Raw genomic sequence first — 20,610 nt, forward strand, 5'->3', positions numbered from 1 at the left:
ACTTTTCACAGATAGCTAGTAAGTCTGCTGTGAAAAGTGATACTTGCATGTTTGTTAATATCACTTTTCTCAGCAAGCCCCAGGACTCATTAAGCCCTAGATGTGGGGGCTGAAGGGGGAGGCAGCAGGGGCCTGGGGCAATGGGGTGATGGATATGGGGCCAGGGGAGACAGCAGAATCATGGGGCAGGGAGATGGATACAGGGGGCCATGCGAGGCAGCAGGAGCCGGGGCAATTGGGGTGGCTGGTGAGCCCCACTGTTGCATGGCCAGAGCCAGAGCCTGGTGTCTGCTGGCATGCAGCCAGGGCTGGGTCTCAGTGCCCACGGCCAAAACCCAGCTGGGGACAGGAACTGCATGGTGGAGACCTGGATCAGAGCCTGCTGCCATGCAGCCCAAACAGGGCTAGTGCCTGCTGCCACATGGCCAGAGCCCAGAGCTGGGTGCCAGGGTCCAGGAGTGCATGGCTGGAGCCAGGAATCAGCATCTGCTGCTGCATGGCCAGAGCCAGGGGCGGCACAGAGGAGCCCAGGAACAGAACTGTGGGTCAGCACCTGCTCTGGTGAAGTTGGGGCAGGGGATCAGCACCAGGGCTAGGGCCACATAGCTGGAGCTTGGGGCCAGTGCCTGCCACCGTATGGCTGGAACTGGGGGCTAGAGGTCAACTGAAGCTCCGCAGCCAGAGCCAGGGGTCAGCACCTGTTGCCCTGCAGCTAGAGCAAAGGGTTGACGCCCAAAGCCCTGTGCTGGGAGCCCGTTACCATGTGGCTGGGGCTGGGATTGCCGTCTGTGGTGGGTCAGTACCCGCTGCCCCACGGTCGGAGCCTGGGGCCGCACGCCAGGTTCCTGAAGTCCTGCCCCTGGAGCCTGCTGCCCAAGCCCCCTCACCCCAACCTTGATCAAGAACTCACCTTTCTCCTGCAGCATTTTTCCCCACCTCTCTTCAGAGGCAGTGCAAAGCAGCGCATCCAGGAGCAACAAGGAGAGAGGGGGAGGGGCCAATGCTTCGTCACCACCCAGGAAGCTCTCGTGGCTGCATGAAAAGCCCCCCTGGTGGCCACATTTGAGAAACGTTGGTCTAGTCCAGTGATTTTCAAACTTTTGTACTAGTCACCCCTTTCACATAGCAAGCCACAAAATAAGCTCCACTCACATGGACCATCAAAATGAGACATTGCTCTCAGCAGATTGTGCAGATGTTCAAAGTGTGTGCTCACGCGTGTGTTCATTTGTTCTGTGAGCGCCACAAGTTTGGCTCCCCTTTGACTGAGCATCAAGGCACTCATGTACTCTGCTTGGGCTCAGCTCCTTCTGGCCTAAGGAAAGGAAAACAAAAGTGGCAATATGTCCCAAATGCCACCCCTCTGAGTAATCAAAATAACACATCATTCCCAGTATATTGTGCAGATTTGTGACCCACCTTCTCCTGTCTTACATGAAGAACTGAAATAGTCAACAATGTTGACATTTAAACTGTCATTACTGGACATCTCAGTTAACATCTCATGCAGATGAATGGGGCAGCTCAAACCTCTCAGAGTTGCTGTTCAAAACATCCTGCAGACTCATGGATAGCTCTGCATCTGTTAACCTAAAATGTGAGCCAAGTGTTTCTTCACAACTATAACCACTATGGACTTATTAAAAAATGAAAGGTGAGATTATGGAGAACAAGATGTCATCTCTCTCCAGATGCTAGGCATCATATGAATCCAAGACCCAGCTGCGAGCTGAATCTACTATCTGTGCAGTCCTACTGAAACCAGTGAGATTCCATACAGACATAAGAATCTTCCCACGTAGGTTCCACTGCAGGATCAGAACCTTACACTATTACAAGAGGGATTTTTTCAAAGCATCATATACACATAAGGCATTACACAGATAACCACTGTGAAAGTGCAAAAAAAAAATTTAATGTGCAATCTCAGTAATACAGTGAATTTAAGTGGAGGTCACCATGAAAATCATGTGTGCCCAGATCTTGCCTTACCAAGGTAGCTCTCCTTCTTAAGAAAATCATAAAGTATGGTAACCGACAAGGATCCAATCAAGCAAGGTGCTGAGTGCCTCTCGATATGCTTAGCGCCCTCCACTCACATTGAAGTCAATGGGAGTTGAGGCCCTCAGCTCAGGGTTTGGCCACAGATCTCCAAACATCAATTCCTAAATAGAAAATGAACCCAGCAGTCAGTCATTCATATCATAAGCTCTATGTACTGACAGTAATGAATGAAAGTTTAATTGATTTACTAGGTGTGTACATGGTCACTTCATGGGGCCACAGTCAGGAAGACAACAGAGCTTCTTAGAGGATCTTGCTCCACCTGAAGCTAAGTAGCGAGTATGTTGAATGTCAATAAAAGCAGGAGGTGGTAAATGGAAGAGGATGAGAAGTTATACAGAACTTCAAACTGATGCTTTGTGTCAATAAACTGCTGTCTTTCAGTGAACTAGTTTAGCACATATCTACAGATGGGCTGCTGATCTTTTTCCCTAAAATATTTAACTCCAGCTGTGGGGGTGGAGGGGTGGGGTGAGGAGTGTTGTTTCTTTCTTTTTCTTTCAAGGACCTGATCCTGCAACCTTTATTCATGCAAGTTGCCCCTCTGAAGTCGTTGGAACTACTGGTGTTAGTAAGGATAACTCACATATGGAAGGGTTTGTAGGATCAAACCCTCTATTCTTTATTTTAAATTTCAGCAGTGACAGAAATTACTAACCCATTTGATCTATGCAAGATGAGTTGGCTAGTCCCGGTCCAGCTACTAGTGGACAGATGCCCACATTATAATCATTTCTCTTGTCCACAATCCTTGCTAGAGATGCAAAGGACTGAAGAGACCTGGAAACCCAACTTCCCTCTCACCTCTTAATATTATCCCTCCAAGTCAGGGTTACAGCATGTAAGGGTATGGCTACACTGGCACTTTACAGTGCTGCAACTTTCGGGCTCAGGGGCGTGAAAAAACACCCCCCTGAGCGCTGCTAGATACAGCGCTGTAAAGCCTCAGTGTAATCAGTGCCGCAGCGCTGGGAGCGCGGCTCCCAGCGCTGCAAGCTACACCTGTAGAGGATGTGGTTTACATGCAGCGCTGGGAGAGCTCTCTCCCAGCGCTGGCGCTTTTACCACATTCACACTTCAAAGCGCTGCCACGGCAGCGCTCTAAAATTTCAAGCGTAGCCATACCCTCAGGGACATGAGGAATGTTGCACTGCTATTAACTGTGCTGTATCTGTTCTCTAGGTTTAGATCTCTATTGTCCAGAAACTCAAAATTTAATGTTAAGATGTATTTACATTTTTTATTATTTTAAGGGCCTGTAAACACCATTTAGTCTTTTGTCTTTCAACCTGATAGATTTTATGTACTTTATGATTCCATAAACAATTATTACCTTGAATAAATATCTCAGTGCACAGATGCAAGCCACCAAGAAGCTGCAGACCCACTACACAATTAATTGCCATTTCAAGACTTATCAGAAAAGCTTTTAGGAGAATGAGGAATTGCTTTTCAAGCCACACTTCCTTCAAATTGCAAGGGCTTAGTGTACTGCTAGAACTACTTTTCTGGAATTTTGCCTGACGATGATCCTTCCCTACAATTATTATAATTATTTTAAGAAAGTATAAAGTAGTACTGGGAAAGGAGGAGTATTAAAATAGTTTCTAGTCACATTGGGCAGTAATCATTCAATACATTCCTGTTTAGAATTCTAAAGAGAACAGATACAAGCATACGCTATCCTTGTTAAACCTCATGATAACAGCACCAAGCCTCCTCATGCTATAGAAAGTGTAGTCTCTAGGCAATGGATATATTTATTTCAAATTATGAGAATCACTTTAAAAAGGTTTAATTTAAGCACAGGCATAGCTTTACTTACATGTGTGGACTTCAATGGGACGATGAGGCTACTCAAGTGCAGAATCTCACTTTTAAGATTGCCAGTCTTATGAACAGTTAAACAAATCATTCTTTCCTGAAGGGATTGGGGAGGGTGGAAACAGTCAGATAATGGAAATGATGTTGATGAGGAACTAGTTGATAACCCTTCACATATCAATGCCTTGGTGCATTGGAAATCACTTTGCAATGGTCTGAAGGACAAAAAGAAAGCAATGCAGTGCACCATACTGCATTTTATGCACTGTACCTAATGGAACTTTGAGTCATTCCATTCCTGAACTCCTCAATTCCCAATTAGTTCATAAAACAGGGAGTTCTACTGTGTGTGTATATATAAAGCTTTACTTACATTGTTGCTTATAGGTTTGGGGCCTTAAATACTCGCAGAAGGGTACAAGAATGGTATTGCTAATCAAACAAGAACAGAGAGCTACAAGTATGTTGCGCTTTGTGACACAGTAGCGGTGATCCTCTAAGCAGATGAGATAAAAAAAAAACCTCATAGAGGATCACAATGATCTTGCATTGAAGAAATGACACATGCTGCTGGTTCCTTTGATAATACTGGACAAAGTCTGCTGTAAAAAGAAAAACTGAACTGACATTACATCACTTGATCCTCCTTGCATGTTGACATTAGCACAGGTTTTTTGTTTTGTTTGTCTGTTTTTTTTTATTAGAGCCTGATCCAAAGCCCACTGAAGTGAGAGGGAGCGATATCTGTTGACTCCAATGGGCTTTAGATCGTAGTCATAATTATATGTTAACACATGTAGTAGGTTTTAGACATTGTAACTAGTTGCAAGTTTTCTGTAACAGTGAACAAGATATTTGAGATACAAGACTTGCAATTTAGTTTATATTCATTAGAACCTACTATATTCACTACTTTATCATTCTTGTGAGGTTTATGCCTTCCTCAAAAGCATGTAGTTTTCATGCTGGGGGTGGATTAGGAACATTAGCTAGATCAGGAACCTCTGTTTCTAAAGATTTAGTTCTGCTAAATATCAGTGAATAATTAGTGGCCAAATCTTGGATTAAATCTTTGTCTCATACACCACTCTGCTTGAGCATGGGAGAGAACTACATTTATGTTGCTGATATTACCTGTTACCTATATCTATTATTCAATCAGTGCAATAGCTTATATTTGGTATCAAAAAAAGCAAAATTGTCTCATCTCTTGAAATAGATGTGTTGGTAACGCACTAATCACCAGTCAAAGTTCAGCCCATTGGGAACTAGCATTTTGAGATCTGTAAAATGCTGCAATAGCAAGGATAACTACAACAAAGTTAAATGCAGCTGGAAACAGAGGCAGATGTCCTATCAGTGAAAACTAAACAGATACCCTAAAAAGGAAGAAAACCCCTACAGGCTCACTCAGACAAACTGAGTCTGTGGAATTAAGAAGATAAAATATAGGACTGGCCAAAAAATTTTGGTTGGAACTTTTTTTTTTTAATTTAAATGGAAAATTTGGTTTTCAGCTAAATAAAATTTTTCAGGAAAAGCATCTACTTGCTACAGAATATGTTTGTTTTTAATCAAAAAAGCCAAACACCCACAAGCTGAAATATTTTGGCTGAAAACGGACATAGTTCAATTTAGAAATATTGCTGCAGTACATCTTGGGAGTTGTAGTTTGCTTGCTTCATGTTCCCAGTCTCCTCAATGGATTGGGCTGTCCAGTTAGGTAACATCCCCATGATGTACCACAGTTAGGAGCTCCCCCAATGCACTACCTGCCCTCTGCAAGAGAGGAGACTGTGGGACAGCATCATGGGAGATGTGATCTGACCAGGGATCCTGGCCCTTGGAGAAGGGGAGGCATCTAAATTGTAACTCCCAGGAGGGACTGCACAGCATTTCCAAAAGGAGATTTTTAAAATTCCAACTGAAGTTTTCAGTATTCCAGTTTCCACCAAAAAATGAAAGTTTTCCATGGAAAATTTAGAAAAAAAATCACATTTCATTTTCATCAACATTTTCTGTAGAAAAAGTGTTTTTGACCAGCTCTGGTAAAATGCCTTTCACATTCACATTCAGGCTTTAGGATCCATTACAGTAGCTCTCTCCACCTGTGTGGACTTCCACTCGCTCTGAGGCCTGATTCAGGACAAAGGTGCCACTTAGAAGTTTTAGGTACCCTGTACCCGCACACAGAAAGGTGGTGGTAACATGAAAACAGAACATTTGTATGCTGTGACTTAACTGCCAACTTAATTTAGGCCATGTGAGCGCTCCACAGGTCTTCTAGTGTCCCCTGTGGGAATCCTGAAGCCCTACTACACCATACCCAAGGGGCATCCCTAAGTGGAGGTCAAACCAAGCCAGGCAAGAGCCTGAGCTTTTGGGAGTTAATACCCAGCTAAAGCTAAGAGAAAACTCAGGGAGGCACTAGTATTGGGGAGCTACTTAAATTCAGGTGAGCCCATTTAGGCTTCATGGAGGGGAAAGAGGTGAGGATTATGCTAAACAGAGACTATGAGCACTGAGGGAAACAGACCCTGTCTCATGAGGTCTGTTCTTTATGATTTGAGTTTACTGTTTTTAGATTCGATGGACTGAAAATAGCTAAACATGACAAATTACTGATAGTTTGGATTAATCCTGAAGCCCTGTACTGTCTTTCCTCATTGTTCCACCCTGGCCTTGCAATAGGCTGCAATTTAGATTTGGTTAAAGCTTCTGCAAAGTTTGATAAGAGAAATTGTATTTTAAGTGTTAATAAAAAGTTGTAAACATTCCCAGTAGTGTTGGCACTACCATTGTGCTAGAGCCAGAGAGCAAAAGGCTGAGAACAATTAGTGTCCAGATCAGCAATCCTTCTCATGTTTAGTAGCACCTTACTCCACAAGTTGTCCTAATTAAATCAGTAGGGCTACTTATGGCTCTAGTTAGCTTAAGCACAGTGGTAGGATCAGGTCTTCAGAGATCATGTTTCTTTCTCCAAGATAAGTGAAATACAAAGAGTAAATAGGCTGGATGAATGATAAGAGGTATAATTAGAAACTTGGGTAAGGATTTTCTTTAAATGTGATTTTTATCATTCTGTATTAACAAATTATTACTACTGTGCATCCTGTATCTAAGCGGCAATTAGGAACAGTAAACAAGTTAAAATGCATGCACAAACACTCGGTAGAAGTAAAACTCATTGCTTTAAATGATACAAGTTCACTAATGGCTCGATTTACTTCAGGAAAAAACCCCCACTAAACATAGTATTACAATTTAAGAACAATTTTCTATTCCTCAAGGTTCTAACTCTATCACAAATTTCTCCCAAAGCGGCTAGCTGAACTAATGTTCCTTCTAAATATTGTTCTACTTCACATTTTCAATTCAACTGGATAAATGATGTGACGCATCACCTTTCTTTTTGTCCATGTTAATGGCATGTTTCCTCCTGTTGGTCAGTTAAGGTTCCCAGGACAAGGTGAGTGAGGTAATATCTTTTATTAGACCAACTTCTGTTGGTGAGAGAGACAAGCTTGCACAGAGCTTTTCTTCAAGTCAGGGAAAGGTACTCAGGGTGTCACAGCTAAATACAGGGTGGAACAGATTTATTTAGCATAAGTAGTTAACACATTTCAAGGGGCATTTCAAAGGTGAAGTGGCCAGTTAACACCTCTCCAGTCATAAGGGGAAAGGGAGGGGGAATAAAAGGCTGGATGAGGAGGGGATTCCTGGGTTATAGTTTCCTTTAATAACCCATAAATCCACTGTGTCTATTCAGGCCATGATTTTTATATCTAGCAAAGTTATGAATTTTAAGCTCTCAGGCTTATCTTTTGAAGGTGTTGTGCAGCTTTCCCTTGAGGATGGGGACTGAGGCCCTGTCCACACTGCCACTTTACAGCACTGAAAATTTCTCTTTCAGGGATGTGAAAAAAACACGCCCCTGAGTGCTGCAAGTTTCAGTGCAGTAAAGTGGCAGTGTAGACAGTGCACTGGCAGCTGTGCTCCCAGCACTGGTAGCTACTCCCCTCATGGGGCTGGGTTTTTTACTATGCTGGGAGAGCTCTCTTCCAGCACCGGTGCCACAACTAAACAGCCACAGCAGCAGTTTAACGTTGGTAGTGAAGACATACCCTGAGAGGTCACATATAAAATGATCCCTTTGTGACAAAGTGTTCACCCACAGATGATGGTGTTTGTCTTAGCATTTTCCTGTAGGAGTTCATTCAATACCACAGCAATTGTCTCATTCAGGGCAGGGCAAGCGAGGCAACCACCCCCCCTAGGGTGCAAAGCAACAGAGGCAGCTTGGGCTGACGGGGCTCAGGGAGGGAGCACTATCTCCAGTCCCTGACTCACCTCAGTGGGTCACCCGGGCATGTAAGTACACTGGATGAGCTACACCAGCAGTTCTCAGCCGGGGTGCAGGGCCCTTAGGGGGCCACAAGCAGGTTTTAGGGGGGCCGCCAAGCAGGGCCAGCATTAGACTCCCTGAGACAGAAAGCTGAAGCCCTACCATGCAGCACTGAAACCTGAGGCCCCACCACCCAGGACTGAAGCCAAAGCCTGAGCAACTTAGCTTTATGAGGGGCCCGTGGTGTGGTGCCCCAGGCAATTGACTTGCTTGCTACCTCCTAACATTGGCCTTGGCTTTTATATGCAGAAAAACAGGCATGGCACAGGTGGGCTGTGGAGTTTTTATAGCATGTTGTGAGAAGGACAGGACCTCAGAAAGAATAAGACTGAGAACCCCTGACCTACAGCACATGTTGTGATAGGCATGTGTAGGGCCCAGGGCCAGGGAACCTGAAAAGGCACTGTTCATCATGATACCAATGGAGATATGTCTTCAGGTTTTGCATCTGTTGTTCTGGCAGTGTCTGGTGCTGCTTTGGGTTGGTGTCTAATGGTCTATGGCAGGGGCGGGCAAACTTTTTGGCCTGAGGGCCACATCTGGGTATAAAAATTGTATGGCAGGCCATGAATGCTCACAAAATTGGGGGTTGGGGTGCAGGAGGGGGTGAGGACTCTGGCTGGGGGTGTGGGCTCTGGAGTAGGGCTGGGATGAGGGGTTTGGGGTGCAGGAGTGTGCTCCAGGCTGGGACCAAGAGGTTTGGAGGGCAGGAAGGGGATCAGAGCTGGGAAAGGGAGTTAGGGCATGGCAGGGGGGCTCAGGGGTGCAGGCTCCGGGTGGCACTTACCTCAAGCAGCTCCTGGAAGCAGTGGTATGTCCCTCCGCCAGTTCCTAAGTGGAGGTGCATCCAGGCAGCTCTGCGCACTGCCCCATCCACAGGTGCCCCCCCACAGCTCCCAGTGGCCGTGGTTCCTGGTGAATGGGAGCTGTGAGGGGCGGCACTTGGGGTGGGCGCAGCATCCAGAGAGCCCCCCGGCTGCCCCTACACATAGGAGCTGGAGTTGGGACATGCCGCTGCTTCTGCAAGCCATGCGGCAAGCCCCCAACCCCACTCCCCAGCTGGAGTGCCAGAGCAGGGCAAGTCTCTGACCCCACTCCCCGATGGGAGCTCAAGGACTGGATTAAAAGACCTGACAGGCCGAACGCAGCCCACGAGCTGTAGTTTACCCACCCTGGTCTTTGGGGAGCTTGCTTCTGACTCTGAGTTTGTAGAGCTAGGGAGGTTGTTTGAAGGCCAGAAGAGGGAGTTCAGGAAAGATGTCTCTCAGGATGGGATCTCCCTTGAGTATGGGTTGTAATTTTTCGGTGATACCTAATATGGGTTCCACTGTGTGGTGGCAGGTTAACATTTGCAGCCTATTGGAGCATTACACTTCATTTGTATAAACTGTCAACTAGCCTCCCAAGGTTGTGTCTGCACTAGACTCTTCCAATGTCCCACTGTTCTACCACTATATATCTGCACTGGTAACAATTATGAGTTATAGTGTACAGCAGATGTTGACATTTTAGCCACCATGTCAACTAATCCTGCCCAAAGCAGGTCAAAACATAATAATTAAGGGCAACTATTGCCAGTGGCCTGCCTATATTAGTACTCCACCATTAGAGCTGTGCAATTAGTAAATGTTAAGGATATTGTCCTGTAGGCAAGGCCCAAAGGAACCGAAAAGTCCAGCAAGGTAAGTATTTGCTATTAACAGACCCCCACCCTTGACAATTGTATAGCAGTTGATTGATTTACCAGTTGAGCCCTGGGTAGTCCACACTACCCATCCTAAATCAGTGTAAAGTTTGCACAAGCTAAGCGGGACATCTGCCAACTGTCAGAGGACAGCTTCAACTGGCAAAACTCATTAGTCTACCAACAGAGTGCCCTCTTCTGCAACCACTCTCCTCCACCACCACGATGTGGTATATTGACCTCCCTTGCAGGGTCATTGTCAAGTAATCCTTTCTGACCCATGTTCCTGCTCTGCAGTTTCTCAGCCAGCCAGCAGTACTCACTGACAAACTGCAATCTCTCCCCTTCTGCCCTGCCTACCCCAACAATATCCCCCACAGGACATGTTTTCTCCTCCTCAGACTGGTACTACTCAACAGGAGGATGACAATACTGGAAGAGGGCATGAAGGGGATAGGGACTGGCAATCCACAGCTGATGATTGCATGGGGAGCTGCAGAGCAGGAGATGAGGAGCACTGAAGGGGAAATGGGGAGATATCCTGTAGGGAAGAGTGAGGGAGGTCTTCAACTGGCCAACTACCTTGTGCACTGGTTGAGCAAGCTGGCAGAGTTGACAGCACCCACGCCAGCACACAAGTGACTGGGCAAATAAAAAGATCCAACAGCGGGAACTTGAGTCTAAACAAGTTAATTGGAAATAAGGTGAACATTTTTTAAAGTATCGAACAGTTTACCTACAGCAGTGGTAGACTCCCCATCACTTGAAGTCTTCCAGTCAAAACTGTATGTTTTTCAAAAAGATATTCTCTAGCTCAACCATAAATTATTTGAGGCAGGAATCACAGGATATAATTCTATGGCCACTGTCATGCAAGAGGTCACCCTGGATGATCATAAGGGTCTCTTCTGAACTTAGTCTATGAACCTATGAACTTCAGTGGAGGCTTTATTCCTATAAATTTTGGGGTAACGGACCTAAATTGATTGTGGCCTCCCTATCAAAGTGTGTGTGTGTGTGTGTGTAAATGCATTTCAATTAGCTGATCTTGCTAATGTAGACAATGTCATACTAAAGCATAATACAGCACATTAGACAGGAATTTAAAAGGAAGTCTTGCTGTCCTCCTGGATATCATGGAAGTGTCTCAGTTAATAAAGAGAATTAGTCAAAATACATGTTTAAAGATAAAGTTATTTCAATTGAGGCTGTTGAGATTTTCAAAGAATATTCAGGAAACAATCACTAGGATGTGATACTAAACTTCTTGTATCATTCGTTATTTGGTTGCTATCTGGTAACATTAGGGCACAAGGTTAGGTCTAATAAAAGTTGCTTCATGGACATTTTAGAGGTAATATTAGACTATCCCTTGGGAATTATTCAAATCCTTGGGCACATCAAACTATCAGGAATTTGCTTTCTTAAAGTAACAGAATACCTGTGACAGTTGGGGCATGGGGGAGAGTTCTATCTACTTGCTAATCAATACTCTTGCAAAAGATTATACTATCTGTAACTGTTCCTTTCCTTCATCTGGTGGCTTTATACTTGTGCATGATTTGATGACCGGACATCTGTTCAGAAATTGCTCTAAGTTATTTACCTTACTATAGTGAAGCCTAATTTTTCAGAAAGCAGCTGCTTTTTTTCCTAAGGAAAACACACACACAGTTAAGACCTGATCCTGCATTCTTTGTATACCTCAAAACATCCATTGTCTTTAGGGGAAGGATTAGGTACACAAGAAATGCAGATGGAAATAGGCTCTATTGCTTTGAATCAATCCAAAGCTTTCTTCAGCTGATTCCACAAATATCCTCACTTACTCTATTTCTTCTTAATTTTTACAATGAGATAGTAACTGGGATTGTCAAAACAGACTTCAGGGGCATTAGACAGACTTTAGGGGCTTTAGACGCATCTTTCATTAATAAGCCAAAGGAATGATCAAGTTCTGAATTTATAACATGCTACAAGCTTATTCTATGATTTTCAAGTTTATGCTTGTTTTACTTAGAAAACTTCTTAAATACAAGAATTCTGTTATTGAATGGTTTCTGATTTTTGTAGTGGGGTTACATCTTTTTTCACAAAATATAAAAAAAAGCAGGAAACATAACAGTGAATAACAGTAAAACTTAAGCTGCACCTACTACTGACAAATCAGTGATTTTCCTCTATTTCTAGTACAGTAATTCTAAACTGTAGCATTCAACACCTCTACTGAGTTTCCAGGCTGAAATACAGCAATGGAAACTACAGAATCTGTTGCTTTTGGAAACAGTCACTTCACATCTGTTGTCTCTGCAGTGCCATGTCTAAGCAGGGTGTAAAAGGTACTTTATAACAACCAGTAGTGTTCCTGTCAAAGTGGTCATTTACAGATTCATACCAGATCCTAGGACTGGATTTCCTCATTTTTACACCCCCTAGAAAATTTTAATTGAGGTACTTTTTGAAGTAGGTAACAAAGCAACACCTCCTAATATGGATCATCAGATCCAGTTCTAGTGAGTGACCTGGAAGAGGTTTTCCAAATGATTAAGGGACGAAGTTATCAAAAAGGTGGCAAGTTTTCAGAGTTCCTTTTCCTTGTATTTTTAACATTAAGCAAAATCGTATGGGCCCAGTAAACGATCAATATTTCTGAAAAGGGAGATTTCAGATCCTTTAGCAGTAGTTTTGAGTTTGACAAAAAGTAACAGGGAACCTCCTGCAAGATTAATTTTGTGACCTGAAATCTTTGTAACACAAAATGGTAACGCGTGGTATTTAAAAGCGGATCTGCGATGTTTTGCTTGTAATTATCGGGTTTCCCTTGAGAGAGGAGGGCGAGGGAAGGAGAATTTGAGTTTGTTTGGCAAGTTACCGAAATGATTACATAGGAAACTTGTTTATTGCCTCATTACTACCCATTTCCTTCTAACTAGATAATCTATGTATTCATTTAAATCCAAAAGGAAGGGAGAGGAGCCTGTTAGCAGAAGTAGCATAACAACTTCTCGCTCTGGGTTTGTGCCACGTGCTTAATTTCCTACAAATACTCATTTAATAGCTTGACCGCCAGCTTCTGAGGAAGATTTACATTTCTCCCCTCAACAACTTAATTTCCTAACACTAGATTTTTTTTGATTTTTTTTTTTTTTTGGTTCGAAACCTGACAAATCACAAAATTTGCCACCACCTAAAATAAGTCCCACCGTAGTGCCACCCTCCTGGCTCACTGAAACGCTTGTTCCTGAGATTACAGTAATTACAGTCCCAGCGTGAGCTCCATACAAGCGCTAAATGAAACAGCACATCAATTAAAAAATAAACACTCCATTCTTGGAGTAAGACAACCCCCTGGGATGTCCTAACAAGCGTAAATGAACCTGCCAGGCTGCCGGCCTCCCCGCCTCCTCACTAGCCTCCCTCATTTAAGGTGGTTTGGAAAGTGAGGGGGAAGGGTTAATTGGAGCACTAACAAGTGGCAGATGAAGCCAAAATCCCCACCGCAATCTCGTTTTACCTACATCCTAGAAGTGCAGCTTGAAAGCGAGCGATTAGTTCGGAACCCATGAAACTATTAGACTCAAACGTGGAACAGGAGATAGAATTAACTAATAAAATACTGTCGCCTCCTGCCTAGATATTATTCCCCACTGAGTTACCTGTTGCAGAGATTTGTCCAATCCACTATTAAAACTATGTTTATTTTACATATCTGCCTTTCTGAGGGCGATGCAGTGTTTATTATTATTATTAATTTTCAGTCTTGTATTTAATATTTTCCCCCTCTAGAAAGGATATTCTGGTTATTTCATTGAGCCCTCACTTTCGGGATTCTTATACTCAACTAGGCATAATTTTAGGCTCATCCAAGTAAGTAAGCTCTGTATTGTGGGCAGATCCGTCCTGAAATGAGACTTGGAACAATTATTTAGAGGGTGGGTAGCAGTCCAGTGACAAATCGATGGCAGGCTCTATCTCCCCCAATGTCAACTGCTCTGAGTAAATACCTGGCAAGAAGATAGCCTATATTATCAACAACGTTCTGAAAAGTTTCCTTCAATTCCTTCCCCCCAAAACCAGCTGCTCTGATTAAGGCCAGTGTTATCATTAATTCAGCAGAAGGAGACTTTACAAGAAACAGCCAACCACCATGTCAAGTAGTCAGATGAATAGTGTTTTTTAAAGTCAAACTTTAAACATTAAGAATGACATTGTGCCATCACTTATTAAGCAGAAATTCTTCTTAATGTCACTATCCCCCGACCACTGAACTCAGCAGAGACTTCTACTTTACAGCTGGTGCCAAGATCTGGCCCCTAAAGAAATGACAATTTGGGGGAACAAACATGGGCATTTATATAAACTACGGATGCTCTTTGATCTCCAGGTACCAGTAATGACTGAAAGACCGTCAGGGTTTATAGGATGGGTCCTCCCAAGGCCTCCATTGTTTTCATTCAGAACTGATTTCGTTATTCCTTAGACTTTCAAAGCCATGTGCAGCATATGGAGTTGTGCTCCATCAGCTCCCCTTAATCCTTTATCTGTGCCCTTGCAAAACAATTCTCAGCAACACTGTAAACTTGTTCTCCCCAGGCAAGAGACTTACGTAAACTTAAACTTATCTATGTTCCACTGCGTAGAATCCAAGCTCCGACTGAAATTTTCATTGCAGGGTGATATGATCCTGCCACCAAGTGTAAACAGTATCTATTTTAAGCAGCTCCTGGTGAGGAAGTGCAGCCACTCTAAAATGACACACAAAATTTAACCAGCTGTCAGTTTCACTGGGATAACTCAAATTCTATATATATACCAGCTTAATGAATTGCTCTGTTTGGTGAGTGCATTTTTATGACTTTTTTTTACATCTCAGGGACTAAATCTTTGTTGACTTATGCTTTATCTGCTACAAATCCTTGGTGGTAGCTGACATCATTAATAGCTTACACTTTTTTTTTTGACAGATGCATTGTATAAGGAAGCCCTAAAGGCACAGTTGTGGTTTTAGAGAAGAGCTGATTTAAAAACCCGAACAAAGTATGTAAGACGAGGAAGCTAAATCTACTCTGAGCAGTGTTTTCTGCCACCCGTATTCCCACTTCAGCCAGTGAACGCTATTCCCAGGATTGTCTGCAGGTCCAAGCTCCGATCTGGTTGGGATTTGGCGCTAATATTTTGTAGTATATTCCACTACAGGCTGAGGGACTTGCAGTGTTTACATTGTTTGCAGAAACCACTGAAGATCGACATTCACTGGGAACACGTTCTCAGGAACGCTGGCGCTTTGATACCTAGAGGATTTTAAAACAGATAAAAACTTATTCTTACTCCTACACAAAGCACTAACCAGAGGTCTCTGAAACCATACCACGAAAAGGGAAAGAAATGCCCCCAAACCAGAAGGGAGTCTCCTCTTCCTTGCTTAAGCAATGCTCATTACTACTTGCCTGCCAGGAAACATTTACAGCTAATAAACTGCACCTTAAAGGAACAGACATACATCGCCCCTAGAAAATCAAGAGGGATAACCAGCCCATCGGATTTTGCAAACAAGGTGCTCAGGGCAGACCGCTGGGTCCGTTCCACCTTAAGGGAGGTTGAGGGCCGGCTCCTCTGCTCCCCGCCCGGAGCCCGTGTGATAGGTGGCTGGTGCGCGAGGGGCGGGGCCTGGCAGCGCTCTGTATAAATATTCATGAGAGCGCAGTGACCGGCCTGGCGCTGCCGGGGCCGGAGAGCGAGAAGTTGTGCAAAGGGCACTGCGGCTGCCGAGACCCAGGTGGCTCTGCAGCGGCACGGGGGGATTACAGCGCCTGCGGCCGGACCGTGCTGCTGCGGGCTCGGGGAAGCTCGCACGGCTGTAGGGGCACCGGGGACCCCCGGGCGGTGCAGGCCGGCTGCTGGGGGCCGCGCAGGCTAGGTCCGTGGCTCCGGGATCCCTCAGCCATCTTGGCTGGGCACCGCAGGGACTGAAGGCGAAAGTTGCGGCGCCCGGCCGGGAGCCCAGCGGCTGCTGGAACAACAGGGAGCGCGGGTGTAGCCCCCGAGCCGAAAGGAGATGGGAGCGCGGCAGAGAAGCCTCCCCCGAGCAGACTGAGCGCGCACACCCCCGCGGGCTCTACGCGCCTGTCCCTGGACCGCTGCAGGAGACGCTGAAGCGGGCTGTTTGCGGGGCTTCCCCCTGCCCCGGACAGGCCAGAAGAGGCGTCCCCGGGGCTGTGTCCTTCCCGGCCCGGCGAGCCCTGCGGAGGGTGGCGGTGCGTTCCCGGGCACGTGCAGCAGCAAGCCGGGGGCTTCGCCCTGCGGGCAGAGGCGGGACGCGGGGCTGCCTGCAGGACAATACACCCCGGCGGCGGGGCGCCCCGGGAGAGGCCGTTCCTCGGGGCTTTTGCAGTGCCCCCGGCGCCTTCTGCTACTAGGACTCAGAGCTGCCGGGCAGCCGCCGCCTGTCGCCGAGCATGGAGCGGAGTTACCTGCTGGAAATCACCTCGCTGCTCGCTACCTTCTTACTGCTGCAGCGCTCGAGCGCCGCCGCTGCAGCCTCCTCCGTTGCCGCCGCCGCCGCCTCCTCGGCCAAGGAGCTGTCGTGCCAGGAGATCACCGTGCCCCTGTGCAAAGGCATCGGCTACAACTACACCTACATGCCCAACCAGTTCAACCACGACACGCAGGACGAGGCGGGGCTGGAGGTGCACCAGTTCTGGCCGCTGGTGGAGATCCAATGTTCCGCCGACCTGCGCTTCTTCCTCTGCAGCATGTACACCCCCATCTGCCTGGAGGACTATAAGAAGCCGCTGCCTCCCTGCCGCAGCGTCTGCGAGCGGGCCAAGGCCGGCTGCGCCCCGCTCATGCGCCAGTACGGCTTCGCCTGGCCAGACAGGATGCGCTGCGACCGCCTGCCGGAGCAGGGCAACCCGGACACGCTGTGCATGGACTACAACCGCACGGACCTCACTACCGCCGCGCCGCCCCCGGCCAAGCCCCCGCACCGCGCCGGGAAGGCGGGTGGCGCTTGCAAGCCCTGCTGCCGCTGGCGCCTCGCCGAGCCCCCGCAAGCCGGCCGCTCCCCTTGCGAGCAGCTGCCCAGTGCCGGCGCCCATGTATCGCGTCCAGCGAGCCCACCGCTGCTAGCAAACGGGTGAAGACGGGCAGATCGCCAAACTGCGCCTGCCTGCACAACCTTACTTAGTCCCTGGATGATGCGGCGCTTCACCGCCTTCTGGATCGCCTATGGTCCAGCTGCTCTGCTCTTCTCCCTTCGCCACTGCTTCACCTTTCATCGACATGGATGCGTTCAAGTACCACGAGCGGCCCAATCATCTTCTGGCCGCCTGCTACTCTTCGTCTCGGCGGCTACCTGGGGCGCTCTGTGGCCGGCACGAGAAGGTGGGTGCAGGCGGCGGGGCGGTTAGGCGGCGGAGCCGGGACCGGAGCAGCTGGGGCAGGCGGGAGCGCAGCAGCTGGGGCCGCGGGCGGGCGGGGCGCAGCAGGGGGCGCGGCGGAGCTGCAGCCGGAGCTGGCTGTGGCAGAGCACGTGCGCTACGAGAGCACTGGCCCGGCGCTGTGCACCGTGGTCTTCCTGCTGGTGTACTTCTTCGGCATGGCCAGCTCCATCTGGTGGGTCATCCTCTCCCTCACCTGGTTCCTGGCCGCCGGCATGAAGTGGGGCAACGAAGCCATCGCCGGCTACGCGCAGTACTTCCACCTGGCCGCCTGGCTGCTGCCCAGCGTCAAGTCCATCGCCGTGCTGGCCCTCAGCTCCGTGGACGGCGACCCTGTGGCCGGTATCTGCTACGTGGGCAACCAGAGCCTGGAGAACTTGCGGGGCTTCGTGCTGGCGCCGCTGCTCATCTACCTGGCCATCGGCTCCATGTTCCTGCTGGCCGGCTTCGTCTCCCTCTTCCGCATCCGCAGCGTGATCAAGCAGCAGGGCGGCCCCACCAAGACGCACAAGCTGGAGAAGCTGATGATCCGCTTGGGGCTCTTCACCGTGCTGTACACGGTGCCGGCCGCCAGCGTGGTGGCCTGCCTCTTCTACGAGCAGCACAACCGGCCCCGCTGGGAGGCCACGCACAACTGCCCCTGCCTCCGCGACCAGCAGCCCGACCAGGCCCGCCGCCCCGACTACGCCGTCTTCATGCTCAAGTATTTCATGTGCCTGGTGGTGGGCATCACCTCCGGCGTCTGGGTCTGGTCCGGGAAGACCCTGGAGTCCTGGAGGGCCCTCTGCACCCGTTGCTGCTGGGCGAGCAAGGGAGCCGCCGCCGCCGGGCCCCCTGGGGCAGGGGGCGGGGGGCAGGTAGCTGCCGCGGCGGTGGCGGGAGGAGGCGGCGGGGGCTCCATGTACAGCGATGTCAGCACTGGCTTAACTTGGAGATCGGGCACTGCCAGTTCTATGTCTTACCCCAAGCAGATGCCCTTGTCTCAAGTGTGAGCAGGAGAGGCTTGGTGGGGGCTGGCCTGTATGAAATGCTTCCTCACTGTTTGGTGCCATTAATGAACCCCTAATGGTCCCCATTAGCTACGGCTTGTGCAGAACTATTCAGCCAGCAGAGGCCCCAAGCACTAGCCCCCCTCCTTCCCCATCTCCATTCATATGCAGGGAGTATGTACTTCAAGGCGTCAGCTTATTGTGCTGGCAGAAAAGGGTGGAAGAGACTCAGCAGTTTCTGGAGGGAGCAGGACAAGTAGTAGTTTGATTCTCTCTGTGGACTTGCAGTAGAGCTTCCTTCAACGGGGGTCCTCTTCATATCCAGTCCAAGGGAGGAGGTTATTGGCCTGATGGGACTGCAGGTTTTGGGTATTCCTAACCGCCAGGCAAATGCCTTAAACACACAATTCATGTCTTAATTATACACCCAAAATAAATACGGGTTTTGCAGTAAACAATGTATTTATATAATTATTTGTTACTTTGTACATATATGTAAGATATGTATATATCCAAAGCTATACAGTCTGTACATTTTCTGTAAAGTTTAGAGGCTCCCCCTGTAAGAGCAAATATGAGTATTCTATTTTGTCAATAAAATGACTTTTGATAAATGACTTTTTTCCAAGCTTCCCCCTCCTACCCTGATTATTCAGATGTTGTTAGTAGTAACTGTCACTGAAAGATGTCACTATAAGCTATATTACAATGCAATCCTTAATGCAGTTACTTATCTTTAACTTAAAATGTGAGGTTTTTTAAAGAAACAATATTTTGGACTGACTTGTTGAATGTTCTAAAACCTGAGGTGCCTTATAATAATTCTTTGCTGCTCTATGCTCTGTAAGCCATCACACTGTATGTAAACTAAAGTTGTACAAGGCAGTAATTTCACACATGCCTTGTTATGTATCCTGTAAAATGGATGTTATTTTAGGAATGTGAACACTCACCCTACCTTTCATAACTATTGTCTGGTTTGATTTTTTTTTTTTTGGTAAGCACCTGCCTTTAGAGGGGCTACATACTGCTAAAGTGTAAAGATTAACGTTTCAACTCCATCAATTATGTTTTACAGTAGAACAGTGAGTTGAGAATTGTTAGATCAGTCTTTCCTTAACAGATTAAACTAACAGGTTAACATCTTAACCTTTCATACTTAACTTGTGTATATCAAATATGGTCTTTTTTCTAGAGAAAAGGTATTGTTCTTCTGTCAAGACTAAGCTAATTTGAGTAGAAAGCTGTTGAATTAACAGAAGAATGCTTTGGCAATTGTTGAACTTTTTACCTGTCTGCTCAGTGGCTCAGAACAGCGTTCCTTTAAGAGGAGCTAACTGAATAGGGTTAATCTGTAGGGAACTTGGTCTCTTTTGAGTTTGGAAAAACTTTGATCTTTTCTCTTCTCCAAACATGATGTATAGTCTGAAGTTTCTTTTCCTGCTGCTGGGTTCCTCTTGTTGCAGAAGAACTTTAAGGCTCTATGGTGGCCAGTTCAACTAAAGAGATGTGGGATTTTTTTAAAAAAATAAAAAGAGGAAGACTTGTAACAGTTAGTGAACAGGAGAGGGAAAAGGGAGAACAGCCTTTTAAACAGCTTTTTCCCTCCATTGTTAGCCAGTCTGCAGGCAGCAAGGCATGGGTTGGAGCAGTATAGAAAAAAAGGCATGAATGCCCTACAGGTGGTCTGCTTACATAATCTACCCAATTTAAAGCATTTTCTTTTGCAGGACAATTGAATTACAAAACTCCCTTCTCTTTTACTCCTAATTGAAGCAAAGAACTACTATTATAAATGAAAAGTGTTTTTTCTTTTTTAAAAAAAATCCTTTATTGCCTGGAAAGCGATGACTAAATTCTGGTATGTTTTCAGAACTAGGCTTCTGTAGACCATAAGAAGTAAAAGCTGTTAGTAAACACTTCTTTGCTCCAGAAATATATTTTTATGCATTCTGCTTATTTTCTGAGAGATTAGCAATAATTTAAAAGCAATTGGTTAGGTTGTGTGTTAGCCATGAAAAGATAGCTCCAGATCCCTTATTAGCCTGTCAATCAAGATAAGAGATGGGCAGCTGACCTACTAATCACATAGGCATCAATCATCATTGGTGGGAAAAACTTTGTCCCAGTGAGTTTTAACTTGATTATGGTGTCCCCTTCAGGAGTTCCCATAACTAAACAGGAACTTCCACTTTTATAGTGTTA

General features: G+C 46.5%; 1 protein-coding gene and 1 long non-coding RNA gene across 2 annotated transcripts in view; one reads left to right on the top strand and one right to left on the bottom strand.

Annotated features, from left to right (window-relative positions):
* LOC116821243 (uncharacterized) overlaps positions 1–15,082 on the bottom strand; it is a 61,159-nt gene extending 46,077 nt beyond the window's left edge. The window contains exons 1-3 of the long non-coding RNA XR_004372866.2: positions 14,584–15,082; positions 2,253–2,332; positions 1,993–2,165 (exon numbers count right to left, since the gene is read on the bottom strand). This is a non-coding gene — a long non-coding RNA (uncharacterized LOC116821243). The remainder of the gene's footprint in view (positions 1–1,992; positions 2,166–2,252; positions 2,333–14,583) is intronic.
* Positions 15,083–15,286: 204 nt separating this feature from the next.
* Positions 15,287–19,867, top strand: FZD8 (frizzled class receptor 8). The gene is given in 5 exon segments (XM_075062215.1): positions 15,287–16,987; positions 16,989–17,032; positions 17,034–17,211; positions 17,214–17,323; positions 17,325–19,867. Coding segments are annotated over 5 exon segments (1,971 nt in total). The 5' UTR covers positions 15,287–16,432; the 3' UTR covers positions 18,409–19,867.
* Positions 19,868–20,610: the final 743 nt, after the last annotated feature.

The sequence above is a fragment of the Chelonoidis abingdonii genome, chromosome 2, assembly GCF_003597395.2.
Source record: "Chelonoidis abingdonii isolate Lonesome George chromosome 2, CheloAbing_2.0, whole genome shotgun sequence".
In the NCBI taxonomy this organism is placed as follows: Eukaryota; Metazoa; Chordata; order Testudines; family Testudinidae; genus Chelonoidis; species Chelonoidis abingdonii.